The 24,013-nt window shown below is 33.8% G+C and overlaps 1 protein-coding gene and 1 long non-coding RNA gene across 2 annotated transcripts; both read left to right on the top strand.

Moving 5' to 3' along the window:
• The first annotated feature begins 2,591 nt into the window (after positions 1-2,591).
• Positions 2,592-4,578, top strand: LOC110449731. Its single transcript, XR_002462891.1, has 3 exons — positions 2,592-2,707; positions 3,667-3,773; positions 4,171-4,578. It is a non-coding gene; the product is annotated as an uncharacterized LOC110449731 (long non-coding RNA).
• Positions 4,579-8,983: 4,405 nt separating this feature from the next.
• On the top strand, positions 8,984-21,345 carry LOC110449718 (cysteine and tyrosine-rich protein 1-like). Its single transcript, XM_021496766.1, has 4 exons — positions 8,984-9,086; positions 17,989-18,100; positions 18,293-18,447; positions 20,905-21,345. Exons 1-4 carry the CDS (start codon positions 9,038-9,040, stop codon positions 21,117-21,119), a joined length of 531 nt encoding a protein of 176 aa, XP_021352441.1. The 5' UTR covers positions 8,984-9,037; the 3' UTR covers positions 21,120-21,345.
• Positions 21,346-24,013: the final 2,668 nt, after the last annotated feature.

Raw genomic sequence — 24,013 nt, 5'->3', positions numbered from 1 at the left:
CCAAAATAAGCCCCTGTGAAAACTTAGTGTGTGCTGGATACATGTATGTGCATCAGTGTAATTTCAAAGTATAAAATGAGAACTGTAGGAGGAGATGTATTGTATCTACTGACTTGACGATATTAAACAATTTAATTTTTGGCTTATAATTCCAGGAGGTTGTTCCATTTTCCAGTTTTCTTTACAAAATTATCCCCCTTGCAACATGCTATATACTTTTGTACAGAATGATGGTCTGTTATGCTGTTAAATAAGACAAAGTGTTTTGAAGGCATCTTGTTTTATAAAATTAGTGTTTGATCATAATTAAAATTTCATTATCCTGTCTGTTGCCTATTCCTGACTGTGACACTATTCCGAAAAGGAAGGATTCCTTATTAAAAGAAAATGGGATTACCTTTAAAATTGATTATTCAAGCATATACATTGTAATAATATCAATAGAACAAATGGCGTCCTAGAGAGTTTCCCGATATAGTAATAAAACCAATAACTTACACATTTAAATGGATCGCTACTCAAGGGCGTTCTCGAGACCTTTTTATTACAATATGGTATGTATATATGTGTATGTTTATACTTCGTGTATATGACTTTATACTTCTATAGCTGTATTTTGGCTTCATAGGACGTAATACTCAAAGTGCTACAGTACCAGTTAAATGTACTTGTTGTACACAGGCAGTCGTTATTGGTCATATCACCTAGTTATAAGGAGAACGGACTTATATATTGGTACATGTACCATAAAATTTTATACCATTTAATATTTTGTATAAATAATAATTTTCTGTGAAGCTTATGTAATTAATGGGAAAATTATAAACTGTGATTGGTCGAATAATAACAATATTTTTTAAATTAATTCTAATAATTCTCAGATGTATACGAAATCTGATTTAAGACATAAGATAGGTACATTAATTCAAACCTACACTTGATACACGACCGTAAATATCTATTCTCTTTCTCCACTCAATATTCATCTTGTGACATAATTACTAGTGTCAACATTAAGTTATCAGACTGTCCAATCAAGAGACCCTTTACAAAATAAGTCCGTTAACCAGCAACAATTATCCCACTACAGCGATATATATTTTATAGATATTGGTATAAAGGTCATTTTGTTATGTTATTTATATATTTTGCATCTACTTACGCGGACACTTGATGGTATGGTATCTGTAAAAAGAAAACAAAGCAGACGTTATACTAACAAAATAGTCAATAAACCGCAATTGTCTTTTATTATACATGCTTATATCAGAAGTATCAATATAATTAAATCGAACAAGTCGTAAATATCAAAGCTAAGCCAAGTACCATGAATGAAGATTAATATTGTTTTTTTTATTTATCCTAGGAAAAGGTAGAATAGGCTTTTCCGAACTCCTCACAAAAATGGCCTGTTAGGTAGAGGATACAGGAGGTGAAGAGGAATTGCAAGAGACGTTTAAAGTATATGATAAACATCAAAAAGCAGCTGAATTACAACACAAATTGACTTTAAGTTAAAAATCTCGGATGAGGAGGTGGATGAAGTTATTGGAGAGGCTGACCTGAATGGCGCTGACTAATTACATTGCAATTACGAAGGTATGTTACCTGCCCTGATGATGTTTTGAATGATGCCTGTTGTTTGGTTATAATTTCGTATACGCTGATGATCAGTATCATAAAAACTTATGAAACTATGCAAACATCCGATAATCCAGCGAATATCCTGTATGATTGAATGATATTATCAATCAGAGAACGGTGAACTTGCGTTCGTTTCAATATGCACAAGGAGACAAAAGATAAAATGTTTTTTGTAGTTGAACCTATTGTAATGTACAATTATCTAAAAGCGATTATTTTTTAAATCCCTATAATTCCATTCGTTTTTTTTTTTATATTTTAGATATATAAAACATGAATGTAATACATTGTACTAATTAAAACGTTATCTTATTTTGTCTACAATCTAACTTGTCTCATAACATGAACCAAATAATGTCAAAAGGCTGCGGTCTAATATGTTTAAATAGTTTCTTTAATTGTCTGAATATCCAATATAATACACCATACACGACTCAGTACGAACTTCTATATCACATGACTTCATTATATATAGTTGTATTGTTATTAGATATCATTTAGATTTAACAAATCTTTTTTTTTAAATCCTTGACTCATATAACTACTTATACATTATACAGAGACTAATTTTGATGGCCGTGTGATTTATTACAATGGATTCTTTTATTACAATATACGTCTCTTATTGTAATATATAGACTGTACGTAAGAATTTAGGTTACCCACCGAATACCCATGAAAGACATTTAATGAACGTCTGTGAACGATATATCACGACCTGTGCTCGAGAATACAGATAAATATTACGCGGATACCTTGAATCTACTTATCTTAATTGCTGTTTTTACAGGTAATTGAATAAATGTGTTGTTATTTGGCTCAGCAGGCGGGCTGTACTAAGGTGAAATACAAAAGAGTGTCTTTAAATTATATGTATTTACGGTTACGTACTGAGTTCAGAATTTTAAATGAGTCCTCTTTCCCGTTTTACAGGGTACTCCCTGGTTGATGCCGAAATATGTTATGCTACCTACACGGTGAACCATAACGATAAGTACAAGATTGACTGTGAGCATGGCTGTTGTGGAAACTACTACTACAGGAAGTGCTGTTCTAATCCACTGTAAGTAACATTACATATCCAGCACACACGCAGGCATACACACATAGGGAGATACTAGACATGTGGCATATGGCTAGACGAATTCCTCAAAAATTGAATTGATTAATATGCTCATTGTATTAATTGTATATCTATTCACTGTTAAGCGCTTTAGAGTGGTTTATGTAAGCTAGATTTGGCACTATATGTGGTACAATGTTTATTATTGAATATCATTATTATCATGTTAGCTATAATTTACAATAAAACATCGAAAGTTATCTCTTTAAATCCATGAGTTTATCCTTTTTCATTAGTCAATTGAAAATCATAACTATTGAGTAAGCGTGGTTTTTTGAAATGTACCGACATGAATGTAGCACTAGTGACGTAGTTTATTTGATCATGACGACACGTCATAATGGTTGATGACGTCATACTTTTAATTTGATTAAATTGAAAGATTGAAATGTGAAATAAGAAAAATAAGTTAAACTTAAAACGTTCTGACTAGTTTTATTGAAGCTGTGTAAAATAAAGTATCATTTTGATCATACCAACCAACATGTGTATGAACTTGTAAATTAATTATTGATCATACCAACCAATTAATGGATGAGCTTGTATGTTAATTATTGAGCATACCAACAAACATTTGTATAAACCTGTATATTAATTATTGATCATATCAACAAAGAAATGTATTAGCCTTTATGAAACATATTGATCGTACGAACAAACACATGTATGAACTTGAATATTAATTAATGAGTATACCTGCAAGTTTATGTATGAAAATGAATATTAATTACTGATTATACCGACAAGTTTATGTATGAACTTGAATATTGATTATTGAGTATACAAACAAGTTTATGCATGAACTTGAATATTAACAAGTTTATGTATGAACTTGAATATTAATTATTGATTATACCAACAAGCATATGTATGAACATGTATATTAATTATCTTTTCAGGATTCCTGTTATTGTTGGATCCATTATCGGCGGTATCTGCTTCCTCGGCTGGGTTATATTCTTAATATGTCTGTGTTTATACTGTAGCAAAAAACAAAATAGATCGGGTAAGTTTATACTCATAAACAAAAAATCAACATGAATCGCAGTAATGAAATTGTCATTAGAATGGTATACCAATACCACAATAGTATATTTTCATAAAACCTGCTTAACAAATTTTTGTTATCACAAGAGAAATATAGAAGAAAAGCTTTGAACAATTGTTTTTTTGCATTGACTAAGATCAGAGATCAGAGCATAGATCACTGTGACCTACTTTTTGTAAACTGCACTCCGCCATTATGGCATACTGATTTGGTTAATCCTGGTGCGGCATTTAAAAAATATCCGAAGACAAACTTTTACGGATGGATGAAAGGACGTACTAACATCTTCAAGTTATTTTAGTGGCAAATAAAATAGTATTTTTCTTTTGACCGTGGACCATTCTATACCTTGCAGTTAATCCTGCCGAGCCGGGTGTACACTATTCTGTCCAGCAGAACGCAGTCTACCAACAACAAACGATGGCCGTGGCCTATTCTACCCCTGTGGTGATGTACAGTCTTCCAAATGAACCGCCACCAGAATATGGAGCAGTGGGTTCATCGAATCCGTCCGAATTCCATCACTCACTTCCGGAGAAACATTAACTCATGATTATACAATAACTACGAGATAAAAACCTGTTTAAACCACCAGTCTTACGTACCTTGTATATAAGGGACGAGTAGAATCGCTGTCGACAGCAAGATCTACATATTATTAGGTACCACAATTATACTAGTTGATATTGTCGGGACAACATGTATATTTAATGATGTTTATACATGTATGTTTTCTTCCAACTAATCATAAGCCCTTTTTTGAACGCAGACAATATTTCATTGTGTATATAGCTTATGCGTCGCATGTATACTAGTATATATGTTTCTACAATTTTGAGATTCTATTTTTCATTTCATTTTGTTTTCAAATTTAATGTAGATTAATGCCATTTTTTGTAATAATTATTTAAAACTTATTTTGTACATGCCCATAACCTCAATTGATCATGAGGTTTCATTATGTTATTACTTATTGTCACAACACAATGACCTTCGCGTTTTAATAATAGTGAATTATTATTCACAAAGGGAATGTAGGTAGATCTTATGTTCAATGAAAGTAATCCTCAAAGTTCCATGCAAGACGTTCCTGTCAAGTACTCAATACACAATAACAATTACAATGCTTATTTGGGCATGCCCAAAATAAAGTTTTGTTGTCACTACCTCCGCTCCTGCTATGAGAACATGACATTATTTTGATTTGGCCTCATAAAATAAATACATTTATTGAATTGTGTGGTAACTTTTTCAAGCAGGCTATTTGCATACCCATAGGAAGACACTGTGTACTTCTCTTGGACGACTTGCTTTCATTTTCAAGAAGTTCTGAGCACGTTGATCATATCCTCGTGTACTTTAAATGAAGGACAACATACCTTTCTGTTACAATTTATGATTGAATTTGATTTTTATTCAGATATCAGAGCTCATCTTTTTACAACAGCAGACCAGATTGTACCAGGTTTTAACTCTTTTAACACTGTACAGCAACTTGTTGTCTTAATGAATGAACCTAATTAAAAATATGTCCAGGCGAGCACAGTTCATAAGATGTATCGTAGAAGTATGTGACTGAATATTGATTACATTTCGGAAGAGTCTGGGAATTCGGTCCATAGCCAGGTACACATATATCTATATATTATCGCGAAGTTTGTATTTTGAGTATCATTTCAAGTTAATGCTAAATGTAATGCTGAGGGTGTATTATCTCCCCTTAGACTGTATTTTATATTGTGTAAAGGTTCATAAATCTAACATATTGTGTATTGTCAGAATGATATGGTTTCATAGATTAACATTAACATTGAATAAATATGGTCATATGTATGTATGTGTGTAATGTATGTATGCATGCAAGTATAGGTGTAAGTATAGATGTAAGAGATATGTATGTCATCTAAATGTATCTGTTACAGAATTCAGGATATACATGTAAAAGATGAAACAGACAGATATTGATTCATGGAATTTGATGATATAAGTGCAAGAATGAACATGAACTGATTTGTACAGTCTTTGTGAGTTCTTCAAATATTCACTGGGAACTAACCCAGCCCAGTTACAATAGCTGACAGAGCGCATGATTAATTAAATTTAAAATTCTGAAGGTCCATATATATCCCAACTCAAACTATGTTATGATGTCATGCTTGAATTTGTTCTTAATAAAGTCGTTTTGATTTTACCTTTTATAATTGTTGTTCCGATTCAAGTTTTTGTCTAAACTTGAAATTGTACATTTAATATATATGTACATAGATATATTTTATATTTTATTAACCGAACCAACGTCACGTGGTGAGATAAGTGTAGTATTTAAATGTTGAGTACACAATGCCAACTTTCAACGGGCTAAGGCTTAAAAAAACAATATCGTTCTGACATTGTTTTCTTAATTGAATTTCATTATGGGTTAGGAGGGTTAGGAACGCCTCATATCTTTTTAATGGCAAAAATCGTTGAAAACCCATTAGAAAGTCAAGAAAAAATTATGAGGGATTTATGAACATATCAAAATCTGATGTGTTTTAAGCAAGAACTGTTTATCATTAAATGAACACACAGTGCCCTGTTACCCAACATCAGACTCAATAATGCCGAAAACGGGTATCAGATTAGGCAGGGTACCGCATCTCAACGAAATAGGGTCAAGTTGACAATTGCTTGTATGTGGCGGCCTCCTTATCTGTCATTTCAAATAAGTATGTTAGCTGACATAATTTCAAAATATCACCATTATTGAAAACAGCATTATAGAAAAGTTCAAAATAACCCTAGATATAAGATACAAGAATTTGTATTTAACATCGCATATTTAAAGCAGTACACTTTAGCACCGTTGTGTTACTCTTGCGACATACAATGAATACAAATAAAAACTAACATGGATAAACAGCATGTAGGTAAATTCAAAGCTAGTTAATAAATGGCAAGCAAATATCACAGGATAATTTAACAAGTAAAAACAATACAGGTACAAAAGCAAAGCAGCACAAAAGTAATCACATACAGGTAGCATTTGAAACACATTGTATTACCGATAAGAGAAATAGTCTTTGAGGATTTGATCTTTCAGACCGAAAAGATAAAAAAAAAATGTCACAGAAAGTGACACAAATATACGCAACGAAGACATTTATTACATGTATCTACCAGGACAGCTTGAACATGAGATAAGTGGGGAATATGTGGATACAAGGCAAATAGAAAAGTGTAAAATCTGTGTTGTTTATATAATGATCATGGTTGTATTTCCCAGTACTGTACATCATCAATACTGGCAGTATTAAAACAGTGAAACAGTCACCGCCCAGGGTACATTGTTTTGTAAAAAAGAAAGATATTAACACCTGTTTTTGTATAGATAGAGGTAGACACGAAAAAGTCTTTCATTACATTTTACTTGGTAGAATAGATATAAGCAACGAATATGCGTGTATTATGTTGGAGTATATTAAGGAGGATGAGCAAATGATGGACAAAATCATTAACGACGACCGCTTGCGGCCTGAGGTGATCATTTTCCCAACTATTCCACCATAATATTCAAACATATGCTGATTATATCTATTCTACCAAGTAAAATGTAATGAAAGTCTTGCACGTGATGACTTCATGTCTTCATTTCACAACAAGCTTGGCGTTTTTATCATTTCTGATTCTGATTTCTGATGCATTTTAACCTGGATATATAGGAAGTATTTTATTTTAATTTTCAGTCGCCATTCGATCGACAGACGATAAACAATAAACACTGACATATTGTTGTATGCCAGATGTTTATTTCTATCAATCAAATCCACAAATATATCGACATCGCTCGTCAACACATGAAATCAGCAATTGACAGATTCACAAACGCTATTTCATGTCATCTTCGCGGTAGGTTCAGAGGAACATTCTGAGCTTGACATGTTAAAGTAGATCAAATTTTGAAAACATACAAAATTAAATGCGGGTACCCTCATTCTACAAATAATACCAGTCCTCGACCTACTTGTTTACCGGTACATTTATGGAGGAAGGTTTATGAAGAGTATTGGTCTGTTGGAAAATAACACACACATGCATGGTCTATCGTCCAAAAATCCATGGTTATTAACCAATGAAAAGTGTCGTTACATTGCAAACGTGGTCGAATGTCGGTTAAATGACGTTACGATTAAAGTTTCTCTTTTTCTGCCAAGGATCGAGGACCCTCGGCGCTCTCTCTCGTACCAAGTGGTTATTACACTTGATTCGAAAGAGACTTCGGGCAGGTTAAAACAAGGAAAGGATAAAAAAAACCATAATATACATGATATGAAGGTCGATGTTTTTTTTATCATGCTCATTAGTCTGTCTTGTGTTTGCGTGGTCATTACCATGATTCTCGCTTTGAAGACGATCTACATAGTCGTTTTCGTCCATGAAAATGTGAAGTAGAAAACCCCCTTTTCCCTTCCAGAATACCTGGTCTTACTTCCTTTCAATGGTCTACATGTAAATCTTTCCTTTGTTTATGTTATGCCCTAGTTTCATCGATTCTAAGTTGAAATTATATTTTCATTGACGATTTGTTAATTTTGTTTTAATAATAGTTGATATGTTTCACGGAGAATGGTTAAAAACTGGTTCAGGAATGAATTCGTAGTTGTAATTTTGCATCTATGAGTATTGATTTTTTTTTTGCATTTCTCAATCCAAAGTACATGATAAAATGACAGAAATTATGTACATTTGCACTTTTAAATTTTTTATTTTATCATTAATATTTTTTTTATTGTTTTCTACCAAATATTTAAACTGTTTTGTACACGATTTAAAAAAAAAAAATCGTAAACTATTGTTGTTAACGTGTTGCCCCTTTGGAATATAACGTCTCCCATTAGTTAGATCTTTTCTTTTGTAACAAGGATACCGTATCTTTAAAGCACTAAAAAGACGCATGCTCAAATAACACACACGTAGATATATAAACAATGTATATATTCTTTTTGATTTGTATTGCTTCCAACAACACGGACCTGGCGACATTGTTCTCGGCACGCTCTATTAATGTTGAATAGATATACATAAAAATATTTATCTACACCGACCTGACCGTACCTTTTTTATATTGTATTTGTACACGGTGCCAATTCAATACTGTTTTTTTACAACAGACAACGAGATATAGTGTCAGGTGCTTTGCACAACTATATCATTCTTATCAATTATATTAATTGGACGACAAAATGGCGGAGCTTTTAGGAATTCTCGTCATCCTCCTTTCCTTCCTTACAGGTATGTTTTTTTTTTTTTATATTTATGACAATTATATTGATAGCTAGTTATATTGAATGAGATGAGAGACCAGCTTTAAAATCTTTCCTGAATGTGAGGACACTATTTAACCTATGATTTGTTATAAGGAATAAATACTGAAGGTAAGGATTAATTAACTTAACTTCTGATTTCTGTAACTCCAAAAATATTGTTAATGAAAACACTTAAGTAAAGGAATGAGATGGGGACCAAAATATATATATTACGCATATTATGAAGACTGTGTTATTTTGTCTTATTTGCGTAAATTATATTCAATACCAAGTTTCACTATTTTCCTTTTACTTTAGGAACTTTGTGAAGATTTTTTGTAGGAAATAATTACAGAATCAGATATCAAATTCATTGTATACACCTGTGAAATACAGGTATATTAAATTTATTGATAACTTACAACGAAAACAACAAAATGTAATTTATTTCAGTGTCACATATGTTTCAGTATTACATTACAACTACAGCATTTTACATCATGTGAAATTCTATTTCATTCCTAAAAAAATCATGCAATCATTGTCATCAAGACAATATCAAAATTTTACTTTCTACACAACCCGGTCAACTATACTTTGCTATATTAGCATATACCTCAGCAGCAATAAATTATTTTGTTACTTCCTAGTATATATTGTTTACCTCCAGTTTATACATTTAACTTCAAATACTACCTGTCTATGATTACTTTAGTGCTGCTTTGCTTTTATACCTGTATTGTTTTTACTTGTTTAATTATCCTGTGATATTTGCTTACCATTCCGTAACTAGCTTTGAATTTACCAGCATGCTGGTAACTTATGTTATTTCTTATTCATATCCATTGTTTATCGCAAGAATATCACTATAGTGCTAATATTTATTGTTTTGAATATGCGACGTTAAATAAAAATTCGTGTATCTTGTATTTAACAAGGTACGTATTAAACATGTCGCAACCTTTCAAGATTGACTGGTCCCTTTGTCAAGCTGTGAAACGTATCAAGACCGACTGGTCCATTTCTCAAGCTATGACCTTTGTCAAGCTATGCCATAGCAGATTGACAAAGGAACCAGTCAGTCTTTAAACGTCGAGACATGTTTACTACGTTCATTGTTTGTGCAGAAAGTAAAACTTTGATATTTCATATTTCCAAACTGATGAATCTTATCTAAGATATTGTCATCAAGACATTTTAGCTTATGTGATATATCTTATGTCACACAAGGAGCCTTACTGCACTATATGAGATTTAATGCGCACTAGGCTGTAATATCCATTTTTTTCACATCACACTGCCATATATTACAGTACAGAATTAACAATCTGTACACAGTTTCATCTACATGAACTATTCCATCTAAAAAATAAACGGTACAGAAATTTAATTTTTGTTTTATTATAAATATTTATTGATACACACATAATACTTACTAATAAACAATTCTTTTTGTATATGCGAAACGACGCAATTGCTCTAACCCATATCAGCCCTCGCCGTTTCACAGCCCAAATCCCGTATCAGCCATCACCGTAGTAGTCCGCAAAACCCTTATCACAACCCTTTTGGAACACTTTCAAATTTTACATGTAATAGATCGATCCGTATTGAATTAGTAAATAAGGACTGTTATGTTCTAATTCGGCCTTCTCAACCAAACATAAATCATTTATCATAAAACATTGAACAACAACATTTACTTGTGTACGTGTTACAAAGAAATAGACAGAATCGTCCCGGATAGTGTCTATATCCGGAAGCTTTAAGGCACCTTCACGTTTCCTGTACCTCGTGCACTGCTACGCTCCACCAGCATGACAAACTGAAAGGATATAAGCCCAAAACAGGGCAGTCAGACTTGCTTCAAACTTGCGTGTACTGGGGTACTGGGTGGGGGTTGTAATAGGCTTCATGTAATGCAGAACCGTTGTATTCCTAATCAAATGGGTTTTTTAATGGTGAAATACAATTTCCTTACTCTGACTTATCGAATATGTTGTGAGATTGACTGTTATAATTTTCTGTTGAACATTACATTTTTTCAAAAATGTGGTATGAAGATAAAACTTAGTTTAATGAATTTATCAATGGTGCTGTATAATGGACCAACACAGATCAATGCTAGCTCAGTTTCAATAATATTTTTTTTGTGAAAGCACGGTATCAATATTGTTAGCATCAACGAAGGTGTGTGGAAGATATACACACTGATACTGTGTTCAGTATACAGGTGTTACATTGTATGTGATGTTCAATATGGACAGTATACAGGTGTTACATTGTATGTGATATTCACTGTGGTTAGTATACAGGTGTTACATTGTATGTGATATTCACTGTGGTCAGTATGCATGTGTTACATTGTATGTGATATTCACTGCGGTCAGTATACAGGTGTTACATTGTATGTGTTATTCACTGTGGTCAGAATACAGGTGTTACATAGTAAGTGATATTCACTGTGGTCAGTATTCAGGTGTTACATTATACATGTATGGTATACAGTGTTACATTGTATGTGATATCCACTGTGGTCAGTATACATATGTTACAATGTGCATTTATGTGATATTCATTGTTGTCAGTAGACAGTTGTTACATTGTATGTGATATTCACTGTGTTCAGAATACAGGTGTTACAGTGTATGTGATATTCACTGTGGTCAGTATGCATGTGTTACATTGTATGTAATATTCACTGTGGTCAGTATGCATGTGTTACATTGTATGCGATATTCACTGTGGTCAGTATGCATGTGTTACATTGTATGCGATATTCACTGTGGTCAGTATACAGGTGTAACATTGTATGTGATATTCAGTGTGTTCAGTGTACAGTGTTAAATTGTGTGTGATATTCACTGTGGTCAGTGTACATGCGTTACATTGTATGTGATGTTCAATATGGACAGTATACATGTGTTACATTGTATGTGATATTCACTGTGGTTAGAATACAGGTGTTACATAGTATGTGCTATTCACTGTGGTCAGTATTCAGGTGTTACATTGTATGCGATATTCACTGTGGTCAGTATACAGGTGTTACGTAGTATGTGATATTCACTGTGGTCAGTATTCAGGTGTTACATTGTATGCGATATTCACTGTGGTCAGTATGCATGTGTTACATTGTATGTGATATTCACTGTGGTCAGAATACAGGTGTTACATAGTATGTGCTATTCAGTGTGGTCAGTATTCAGGTGTTACATTATACATGTATGTGGTATTCACTATGGTCAGTATACAGTGTTACATTGTATGTGATATCCACTGTGGTCAGTATACATATGTTACAATGTGCATTTATGTGATATTCATTGTTGTCAGTATACAGTTGTTACATTGTATGTGATATTCACTGTGTTCAGAATACAGGTGTTACATTGTATGTGATATTCACTGTGGTCAGTATNACATTGTATGTGATATTCACTGTGGTCAGTATACAGGTGTTACATAGTATGTGATATTCACTGTGGTCAGTATACAGGTGTTACATTGTATGTGGTCTTCACTGTGGTCAGAATACAGGTGTTAAATAGTATGTGATATTCAGTGTGGTCAGTATTCAGGTGTTACATTGTATGTGATATTCAGTGTGTTCAGTGTACAGTGTTACATTGTGTGTGATATTCACTGTGGTCAGTATACCGGTGGTACATTGTATGTGATATTCACTGTGGTCAGTATACAGGTGTAACATTGTATGTGATATTCAGTGTGTTCAGTGTACAGTGTTAAATTGTGTGTGATATTCACTGTGGTCAGTATACATGCGTTACATTGTATGTGATATTCACTTTGGTCAATAAACAGGTGTTATATTATACATGTAAGTGTTATTCACTGTGGCCAGTATACAGTTGTTACATTGTATGTGATATTCACTGTGATCAGTATACAGGTGTTACATAGTATGTGATATTCACTGTGGTTTCTATACAGGTGTTTTATTGTATGTGATATTCACTGTGGTCAGTATACATGCGTTTCATTGTATGTGATATTCACTGTTGTCAGTATACAGTGTTACATTGTATTTGATATTCACTGTGGTCAGTATACATGTGATATATTTTATGTGATATTCACTATGGTCAGTATACAGGTGTAACATTGTATGTGATATTCAGTGTGTTCAGTGTACAGTGTTACATTGTGTGTGATATTCACTGTGGTCAGTATACATGCGTTTCATTGTATGTGATATTCACTGTGGTCAATAAACAGGTGTTATACTATACATGTATGTGTTATTCACTGTGGTCAGTATACAGTTGTTATATTGTATGTGATATTCACTGTGATCATTATACAGGTGTTACATAGTATGTGATATTCACTGTGGTTTCTATACAGGTGTTATATTGTATGTGACATTCACTGTGGTCAGTATACAGGTGTTATATTGTATGTGATATTCACTGTGTTCAGTATACAGTGTTACATTGTATGTGATATTCACTGCGGTTTCTATACAGGTGTTATATTGTATGTTATATTCACTGTGGTCTGTATACAGGTGTTACGTTGTATGTGATATTCACTGTGGTCAGTATACAGGTGTGATATTGTATGTGATATTCACTGTGTTCAGTATACAGTGTTACATTGTATTTGATATTCACTGTGGTTTCTATACAGGTGTTATATTGTATGTGACATTCACTGTGGTCAGTATACAGGTGTTATATTGTATGTGATATTCACTGTGTTCAGTATACATGCGTTACATTGTATGTGATATTCTCTGTTGTCAGTATACAGTGTTACATTGTATTTGATATTCACTGTGGTTTCTATACAGGTGTTATATTGTATGTTATATTCACTGTGGTCGGTATACAGGTGTTACATTGTATGTGACATTCACTGTGGTCAGTATACAGGTGTTATATTGTATGTGATATTCACTGTGTTCAGTATACATGCGTTACATTGTATGTGATATTCACTGTTGTCAGTATACAGGTGTAACATTGTATGTGATATTCAGTGTGTTCAGTGTACAGTGTTAAATTGTGTGTGATATTCACTGTGGTCAGTATACATGCGTTACATTGTATGTGATATTCACTGTTGTCAGTATACAGTGTTACATTGTATGTGATATTCACTGTGGTAAGTATACAGGTGTTACATTGTATGTGATATTCTCTATGTTCAGTGTACAGTGTTACATTGTATGTGATATTCACTGTTGATATTCACTGTGATCAGTATACAGGTGTTACATTGTATGTGATATTCTCTATGTTCAGTGTACAGTGTTACATTGTATGTGATATTCACTGCGGTTTCTATACAGGTGTTATATGGTATGTTATATTCACTGTGGTCTGTATACAGGTGTTACGTTGTATGTGATATTCACTGTGGTCAGTATACCGGTGGTACATTGTATGTGATATTCACTGTTGTCAGTATACAGTGTTACATTGTATTTGATATTCACTGTGGTTTCTATACAGGTGTTATATTGTATGTGACATTCACTGTGGTCAGTATACAGGTGTTATATTGTATGTGATATTCACTGTGTTCAGTATACAGTGTTACATTGTATGTGATATTCACTGTGTTTAGTGTACAGTGTTACATTGTATTTGATATTCACTGTGGTTTCTATACAGGTGTTATATTGTATGTTATATTCACTGTGGTCGGTATACAGGTGTTACATTGTATGTGATATTCACTGTGGTCAGTATACAGTTGTTACATTGTATGTGATATTCACTGTGTTCAGTGTACAGTGTTTCATTTATGTGATATTCACTGTGGTCAGTATACAGGTGTTACATTGTATGTGATATTCACTGTGTTTAGTGTACAGTGTTACATTGTATGTGATATTCACTGTGTTCAGTGTACAGTGTTACATTGTATTTGATATTCACTGTGATCAGTATACAGGTGTTACATTGTATGTGATATTCACTGTGTTCAGTGTACAGTGTTACATTGTATGTGATATTCACTGTGGTCAGCATACATGTGTTACATTGTATGTGATTTTCACTGTGTTCAGTATACAGGTGTTACATTGTATATGAAATTCACTGTGGTCAGTATACGGGTGTCATATTCTATGGTCAGTATACAGGATTACATTGTAATTGTATGTGATATTCACGGTGGTCAGTATACAGGTGTTACATTGTATGTGATATTCACTATGTTCAGTGTACAGTGTTACATTGTATGTGATATTCACTGTTGTCAGTATACAGTGTTACATTGTATGTGATATTCACTGTGTTCAGTGTACAGTGTTACATTGTGTGTAATATTCTAACACGATGTCATTGCAGAAAGTATCAATGCTGTTGTATAGTAAACACTAAACCCAGTGGTCACTGCATGGTGACTTACACAGTTTAATTATGGTCAGTATCAATGATGTCTTGTCGTGGTCAAAAACACGGTAATATGATATGCTCTATCGACGGTATTGTCTATTTAGCTAACAGGAAATTCGTATTTATCATATTAGCTCTATCAATTATGTTTGTGGTGAACTACCATGGTATTTTAATAAGCTCTATCAATTATGTTTTGTGGTGAACCAAATGTACTACGGTATTCATATGACCCCTGTCAATTCTGTTTTGTGGTAAACTACTACGGTATTCATATGTGCGCTATCAATTATTTCTGCGGTGAGTGACCACAATATTCAAATGTGATCTACTATTGATGTTTTGTCATGGACTACCTCAGTATTCAGATGTGCCCTTTCAATGTTTTGTGATGGACTACCTCAGTATTCATATGTGACTTTCAATGTTTTGTGATGGACTACCTCAGGATTTAGATGTGCCCTTTCAATATTTTGTGATGGACTACCTCAGTATTCGGATGTGCCCTTTCAATATTTTGTGGTGGACTTCCTCAGTATTCAGAAGTGTCCTTTCAATATTTTGTGGTGGACTACCTCAGGATTTAGATGTGCCCTTTCAATATTTTGTGGTGGACTACCTCAGTATTCAGATGTACCCTTTCAATGTTTTGTGATGGACTACCTCAGTATTCAGATGTGCTCTTTCAATATGTTGTGATGGACTACCTCAGTATTCATATGTGACTTTCAATGTTTTGTGATGGACTACCTCAGTATTCAGATGTGCCCTTTCAATGTTTTGTGATGGACTACCTCAGTATTTAGATGTGCCCTTTAAATATTTTGTGGTGGACTACCTCAGTATTCAGATGTGTCCTTTCAATATTTTGTGGTGGACTACCTCAGTATTCAGATGTGCCCTTTCAATATTTTGTGATGGACTACCTCAGTATTCAGATGTGCCCTTTCAATATTTTGTGGTGGACTACCTCAGTATTCAGATGTGCCCTTTCAATATTTTGTGGTGGACTACCTCAGTATTCAGATGTGCCCTTTCAATATTTTGTGGTGGACTACCTCAGTATTCAGATGTGCCCTTTCAATATTTTGTGGTGGACTACCTCAGTATTCAGATGTGCCCTTTCAATATTTTGTGGTGGACTACCTCAGTATTCAGATGTGCCCTTTCAATATTTTGTGGTGGACTACCTCAGTATTCAGATGTGCCCTTTCAATATTTTGTGGTGGACTACCTCAGTATTCAGATGTGCCCTTTCAATATTTTGTGGTGGACTACCTCAGTATTCAGATGTGCCCTTTCAATATTTTGTGGTGGACTACCTCAGTATTCAGATGTGCCCTTTCAATATTTTGTGGTGGACTACCTCAGTATTCAGATGTGCCCTTTCAATATTTTGTGGTGGACTGCCTCAGTATTCAGATGTGCTGTTTCAATATTTCGTGGTGGACTACCTCAGTATTCAGATGTGTCCTTTCAATATTTTGTGGTGGACTACCTCAGTATTCAGATGTGCCCTTTCAATATTTTGTGGTGGACTACCTCAGTATTCAGATGTGCCCTTTCAATATTTTGTGGTGGACTACCTCAGTATTCAGATGTGCCCTTTCAATATTTTGTGGTGGACTGCCTCAGTATTTAGATGTGCTGTTTCAATATTTCGTGGTGGACTACCTCAGTATTCAGATGTGTCCTTTCAATATTTTGTGGTGGACTACCTCAGTATCCAGATGTGCCCTTTCAATATTTTGTGGTGGACTACCTCAGTATCCAGATGTGCCCTTTCAATATTTTGTGGTGGACTACCTCAGTATTCAGATGTGCCCTTTCAATATTTTGTGGTGGACTATCTCAGTATTCTGATGTGCCCTTTCAATATTTTGTGGTGGACTACCTCAGTATTCAGATGTGCCATTTCAATATTTTGTGGTGGACTACCTCAGTATTCAGATGTGCCCTTTCAATATTTTGTGGTGGACTACCTCAGTATTCAGATGTGCCCTTTCAATATGTTGTGGTGGACTACCTCAGTATTCAGATGTGCTCTTTCAATATTTTGTGGTGGACTACCTCAGTATTCAGATGTGCTCTTTCGATATTTTGTGGTGGACAACCTCAGTATTCAGATCTGCCTTTCAATATTTCGTGGTGGACTACCTCAGTATTCAGATGTGCCTTTCAATATTTTGTGGTGGACTGCTTCAGTATTCAGATGTGCTCTTTCAATATTTTGTGGTGGACTACCTCAGTATTCAGATGTGCTCTTTCAATATTTTGTGGTGGACAACCTCAGTATTCAGATCTGCCTTTCAATATTTCGTGGTGGACTGCCTCAGTATTCAGATGTGCCCTTTCAATATTTTGTGGTGGACTACCTCAGTATTCAGATGTGCCCTTTCAATATGTTTTGGTGGACTACCTCAGTATTCAGATGTGCCCTTTCAATGGTGTGTTGAAGTTGACTCACACGGTATGTTTGAATGGCAGATGTTTTCTCATGTTTTCTTATTGACACAGGTGAAGCTGCGGATGTGTGTGTGGCGAGCTACTACTACTACTACTATACCGTCAACTGTGACGATGGATGCTGTGGGTACTACTATTCTCGTACATGCTGTGCTGCTTCAACGTAAGTATTACATCATATAGGACTCTCATATATAAAACATGGTATGATAATACAAAGACAACTGATCCGATTTTGGACTTTCCAGTGATTTCTTGAAATCTTGATTTCATATCCTGTATTACTATTTTATATAAAGGTGTATTACTTTACTTCAATAAAATATTCTTTTGTTTAAATCTATTCATAATATAGAACTGAGGGAACTATCGCTGGAGCAATCATTGGCGGTGTTATATTCATCGCATTTCTCGTCGGCATAATCGTCCTCATTAAGCACTGTAACACGACAAGGACTGGAGTTGCTTTCGTAGGGCAGACTGGTGGACCTGGGGGCAACGTCACGGTCGGTGGGTATAATTATAAAGGGTTACATTTGTGTTTTTTTTATGACAGTATGAACGCAAATTGATACTGTACATAACCCACAGTGTTCATTATTGAGCATATTCGATATAACTCCTGCGGGCGTCGAACTCATGAACTTCGGTACCGAATAAGCTAGCCAAGAATTGCAAACTAATCAGCCAACTATATCAACGGTGTGTTCTTTTAAAAAAGGTATTGTCTATTGATGACATGTGTACCATAGTTTTAGTAGCACATTAATATGTTGCGATCACTTTCACAGACCTGCATAATCAAGCCGCTTAAGGACAAATAAAAGAAAATTACAGCAATGCGACTTTATCAAGCTTCTTAATGACAGAAAAAAGCTACACTCATTCACATGTTTGTTCAAGCTTCAGAATAGTACATACATTTTTGACTGCAACAAATAATAGCCTGGCTTTATTAAGCTTATTAATGATACATAACTGTAACATACACGGACCTGGCTGTATCAAGGTGTTTAGTAAACACATAACAGAAACAACCTGTGACGCACCTGTATCAAGCGTCTTAATGACAGATAACAGTAACATATCGACTATGTTGTGTCAAGCTATTCAATGACATATAACGGTAATATACACGGATTAATTATATTAAGCTTTTTAATGACATACAACGGTAATAGTCAAGTCAATTTTGTTTATTATAGTGTGATATATCACAATTACATCGTACAAGTATATAGTTACACAGTAGAAAAACATATAGTTACATAACAGGGATCAATCATCTTAGTGTAAAAATATATAGACCATATCATAATTTTGTTAAGAACAGCTAGTATACATAATAAATTACATAAATTTAAACAAACTATCACATGTGCCAATCCAGAGAGCAGGTGATTGGGACAGCCCCTACCTAACAAACTCCTGGATTTTGTACTTACATATTTTATACTATAATTGTTAAAAGGTTTCTTTTACATTTACCGCCTTAAAACATGATGTCTTTAAAAACAACACCAATAACAATGGTGATAAATAAAATGAATAATTTCCTAGTTTTACATTGTAGTGAAATTTAGGTTTCCAAGGGTTGGGGAGCCCCCTACCAGCGAGGTCTGCTAAATTCACCCTAACTAGTAGCTATTATAATTTAAACGGAAGATTATTTTCGTAACAAATGTTTCTCTGATTGACACCTGGTATCATATTTAACAAATGTATAAAATAGAAAATGTAATTGTATATAATATTCAGCCTAAAATTGCTTAAAAGACACCGTTTAAAATTATAATTAATCACATAGACTGCTACGTCTTCTGTACATATCATATAAGTGGTTTGCAAGTTGAAGTTGTAATTCCTTGGAAGACATTATAAAATTAAATTTGTCAGTGTTATTAAGACTTGTAAAATCATTTCTTATATTATTTGCTACATTAAATAAGGATGATCGTATGTCATTATATACATCACATTTAATTAAAAAGTGTAATTCTATACAGTTATTTACATTTGTGCATATCTTACACAAGCGTTCCTCTAGTGGAATCACAGGTTTGGCGTATCTGCCAATTTCCACTGCTAGAGGTAGAGAGTCACATCTATAATTAAAAAGTACTCTTCGTTTACTCTTTTCTCTAACAAGCTTGACATATGAATCCGGAATTAAATTTGATTTAAAAGTTCTGTAAGTTCTCAACTTGTTACCATTTATATTACCACTATCATTCCATATAGACTCGTACCATTCATCTGCATCTGAAATATATATTATAAATATATACGAACTCTGTTGTATCAAGCTTATTAATGACATATAACAGTAATTTACACGAACTCGGCTATATCAGGCTTTTTAAAGACATATAACGGTTATATATACGAACTCTGTTGTATCAAGCTTATTAATGACATATAACAGTAATTTACACGAACTCGGCTATATCAGGCTTTTTAATGACATATAACGGTAATATACACGCACTATTTTGTATCAAGGTTTTTAATGGCATATAACGGAAATATAAACGGAATATTTTTTATAAAGCTTTGTAATGACATACAACGGTAATATACACGAACTCTGTTTTATCAGGCTTTTTAATGACTTACAACGGTAACTTACACAAACTCTGTTGTATCAGGCTTTTTAATGACATACAACGGTAATGTACAACTCTGTTGTATTTAAGACACGTAAGAAGCAATACACATAGATCCGGCTGTATCAAGTGTAGTCTTATGATCATTTCGGAACCAACTAAGTGTTCTAAAATATTTTCTTTTCATAACTCAACTACCATATTTTAAAGTTAATATCAATCATTAATTAACTAATCAATCCATCACGTGACTTAGTTTCGCTTTTTTTTAAAATGTGCTTTGATTTCAACATATGCATACAAAGACAATAGTGTTTGTACCGTAAATCGATTTTTTATATGGTGTATTTTGGTTTTACAGTTAACAGTACCAACCAACAGCACATGCAACAACAGCCGTACGGAGCCTATCCCCAGCCGGCTTATGGTCCTCCTCCTCCACAGTATGGGGGACAACCTCAACCATATGGGGCGTATCCACAGCCACAACCAGCTTATGGAGTCCAAGTTCAAGCCTATGCAGGGCAAGTCTATCCACCAACACAGCAATTACCTGGTCAACTGGTCACCTACTAGTATGCTAGAAAATGTACCGGAACAACAAAACTTTTGAATGATGTTAATGTGACATTTCTACCTAATACGATGGTAGAGCAACTGTTTTTGCTTTCTTCCAGGATCGCTTACACTGTTTCATGGATTGTTAACATAGTATTTAAGTAATTTTGAAACCAAGTCGATTATTTAATGTATCATTTGTATATATTTACATTTGCCCCCGCGCCATCCCATTACAACAGTGTTAGAGGGCAAGTGTAATTATATAGGCTATAATTACAACTGCTCGACTATAATTACAACTGCCTGTTTCAGGTGCAGGAATATGTAAACAAACAAAATGGCCGCCTGAAATGTATTTTGAGGCAGGGCTAAAGGTTTTTGTAGGAATATGTCTTAAAAAAGAAAAACATGTAAATATAAAAAATACCTGGTTGTCTGGATGTAATTATTGTGGATATAATTACAAGTGGCCTCTGGCAAATCCCAGAAAACCCGCTAGGTTTTATGGTAGATATGCCAGAGGCCACTTGTAATTAAATCAACAATAATTACATCCAGACAACCAGGTATTGTTTAAATATTGTCATTATGTGAAACTTATCGGTGGAACGCGTTGAATCTCTCTATACCGAATATAGTCTTACATTTGAGTATATGACGCATCATTCCAATTGTAGGGTTTATTCAAATGTCATGTGAATGAATATTTAACGTAAAAATGTGAATAAATAGCAAATGCTAATATGAAACATATGTTCAATCGATAGGGCAAAATGTTAATAAAGTTTCTTAATGATCTTAATCCAAATATGTGAATTTTAGCTTATAGATATTTCAGTCATATTTAAAACAATTAAGAAGAAAGAGGTTTATTTCAACAGATTATTGGTTATTCAAAGGTAAATTAATTGGACGTCACTTCAGCATGTCATTTTTACTGGAATATCGTTTTTAGTTCAAAATAACAGGTATATACATTTACATATCATGTACAAATAGGTAAATATCTAGTATATACTGAGAAATTATTGATGTTATCCTATATAGAAAATAATAACAGATAATTGTTGGTATGCTTACTTGCCTTGAAATCCATAAATATTTTGTGATGCCTTATTTAGATTTTATCAATAAAGTTGTTTTTTAAATTAAACTGACGTACCGTGTATATTATGAATAAGAGAATTGTTTTTCCGGATCACTTTTTGGATGATATTTCCACGGGACCGACTAACTACCGGATAGCTTTTCCCCTCCGCACTACCAAGCGGATAAGTGAAAGTGCGTTGTTAACTTAGAAATGAAAATTGAAAAATAAATAAAAATGTAAATATAAGCATAAAATAGCTGTCTGTTCCGTGTAATAGTCCTATAAAATCGAACAGGATTGCAGACAAATACCTTTGTTTTATTTACAGATCCATTCATCCCATAATACAATCAACGTTTCCTCAATATTCTAAAAAACAAAGGGTTATCATTGCCAATTATAAACTACACCTGAAAATTATTTAACATCTTCGAATTTCTATTTGTTAAATATTTTTTTAATGATCTATTTGGTAAGAAATAACTAAAAAGAGAGAGTGCCAATTTTAGCCTTCTGGTGGCTTTTACGGATTGGTATATGTTTTAATAAATATTCCTTGGCGTAAGCTGTCATTATATGACATGGAATTAAGTTAAGCTTGGAGACCATTTTGAGATATGGAGGGGATTAGGGATATTACTTAAAATTGGCCTCTTTTTTGCAAATATTTCTTGTTGTTGTCAAAAAGATGCCCTTTATGATTTTGCCCCCCCCCCATTTCCTCCCTCATATCTAGGAATGATTTCCAAGTTGACTTTAATTTCTTGTTATTTCTTGACTCTGCCTTACCCAGATGTATATTTCCGAGGTGGCAGAGGAGCTGAAAAAGGTAACCCAGGAGCGGCAGATGCCTCCTCCTACAACACAGCCCTCTCAGTCGTTTGATCTGTTTCTGCAGAAATTATTTGATCTGTTTTTGTAGGAAGGTATCATACCTGACGACAAAATAAAATCTTAAATATGGCACGCCATTTAGTGGATTTGGGTTCATTTCTATTTGAGTGCAGGTTTAAGGCTGTTTGTTTGTAGGTGTCGGACTGAAAAGAAAATCAATACCCAGGTTTAATTAATTTCAAAGAAAATGAAAAGTTTTAGGAGGCTTTTCATAACTTTTATTTTGCATTTTATTGTATTAAATTCTCCCTGCTCAGTCCAACACACAACACAGACTGTTTATTTATAGTTTGAAATACAAAGTTTAAAGAGGATTTTCGTCAGCGTTGCTAAAACTCTATAAAAACATCATTATAAATTTCGGAATTACTAATCAACTGATTCCTCACTTAATAACCGGGGTTAAATACATTATCAGTATAATAGCAAAAGGTATCTTCTAGTTTATATTTTGGATGACCACACAAATGTGAAAAAATGCAGAGCAGATCAACAAGAAATGTTGTGCCATAGAAGAGGTGATATGTCAAACAAATATTTAACAAATTAACAATAGCAACCAAAATTCTAAATAATGATCAAACTACAATCATGGCAGTTAATTAGTCTCTTGTGATTGGTATTCCAAAAATAATTTAAGAGTTGACAATCTGGTTGATAGTATACCTCCAAGACTTAATGCATCATTTCCTCGAAGGATTGAGTTGGGGTTTCATTCTCCATGAACAGGGACCCATTGCTGTCGGAATGTATCAGACTAACTCTCAGCTTGAAGTAATCCTCGGTAATTAAAAGATAAAATGCAAAAAAAAACAGGTCAGGGGAGGTCAGGTTGGAGGACCATTTGAACAGCCCCCTTTTTCTAACATACATGTACCCATCCCCTAAGTTTGATACCTAAAAAGGTAACTAATGAAACTCGAGT

Source organism: Mizuhopecten yessoensis, unplaced genomic scaffold, assembly GCF_002113885.1.
Source record: "Mizuhopecten yessoensis strain PY_sf001 unplaced genomic scaffold, ASM211388v2 scaffold479, whole genome shotgun sequence".
Lineage (NCBI taxonomy): Eukaryota > Metazoa > Mollusca > Bivalvia > Pectinida > Pectinidae > Mizuhopecten > Mizuhopecten yessoensis.
Note: the sequence above shows the minus strand (reverse complement) of the source record. Positions and strands in the feature narration are given on the sequence as shown.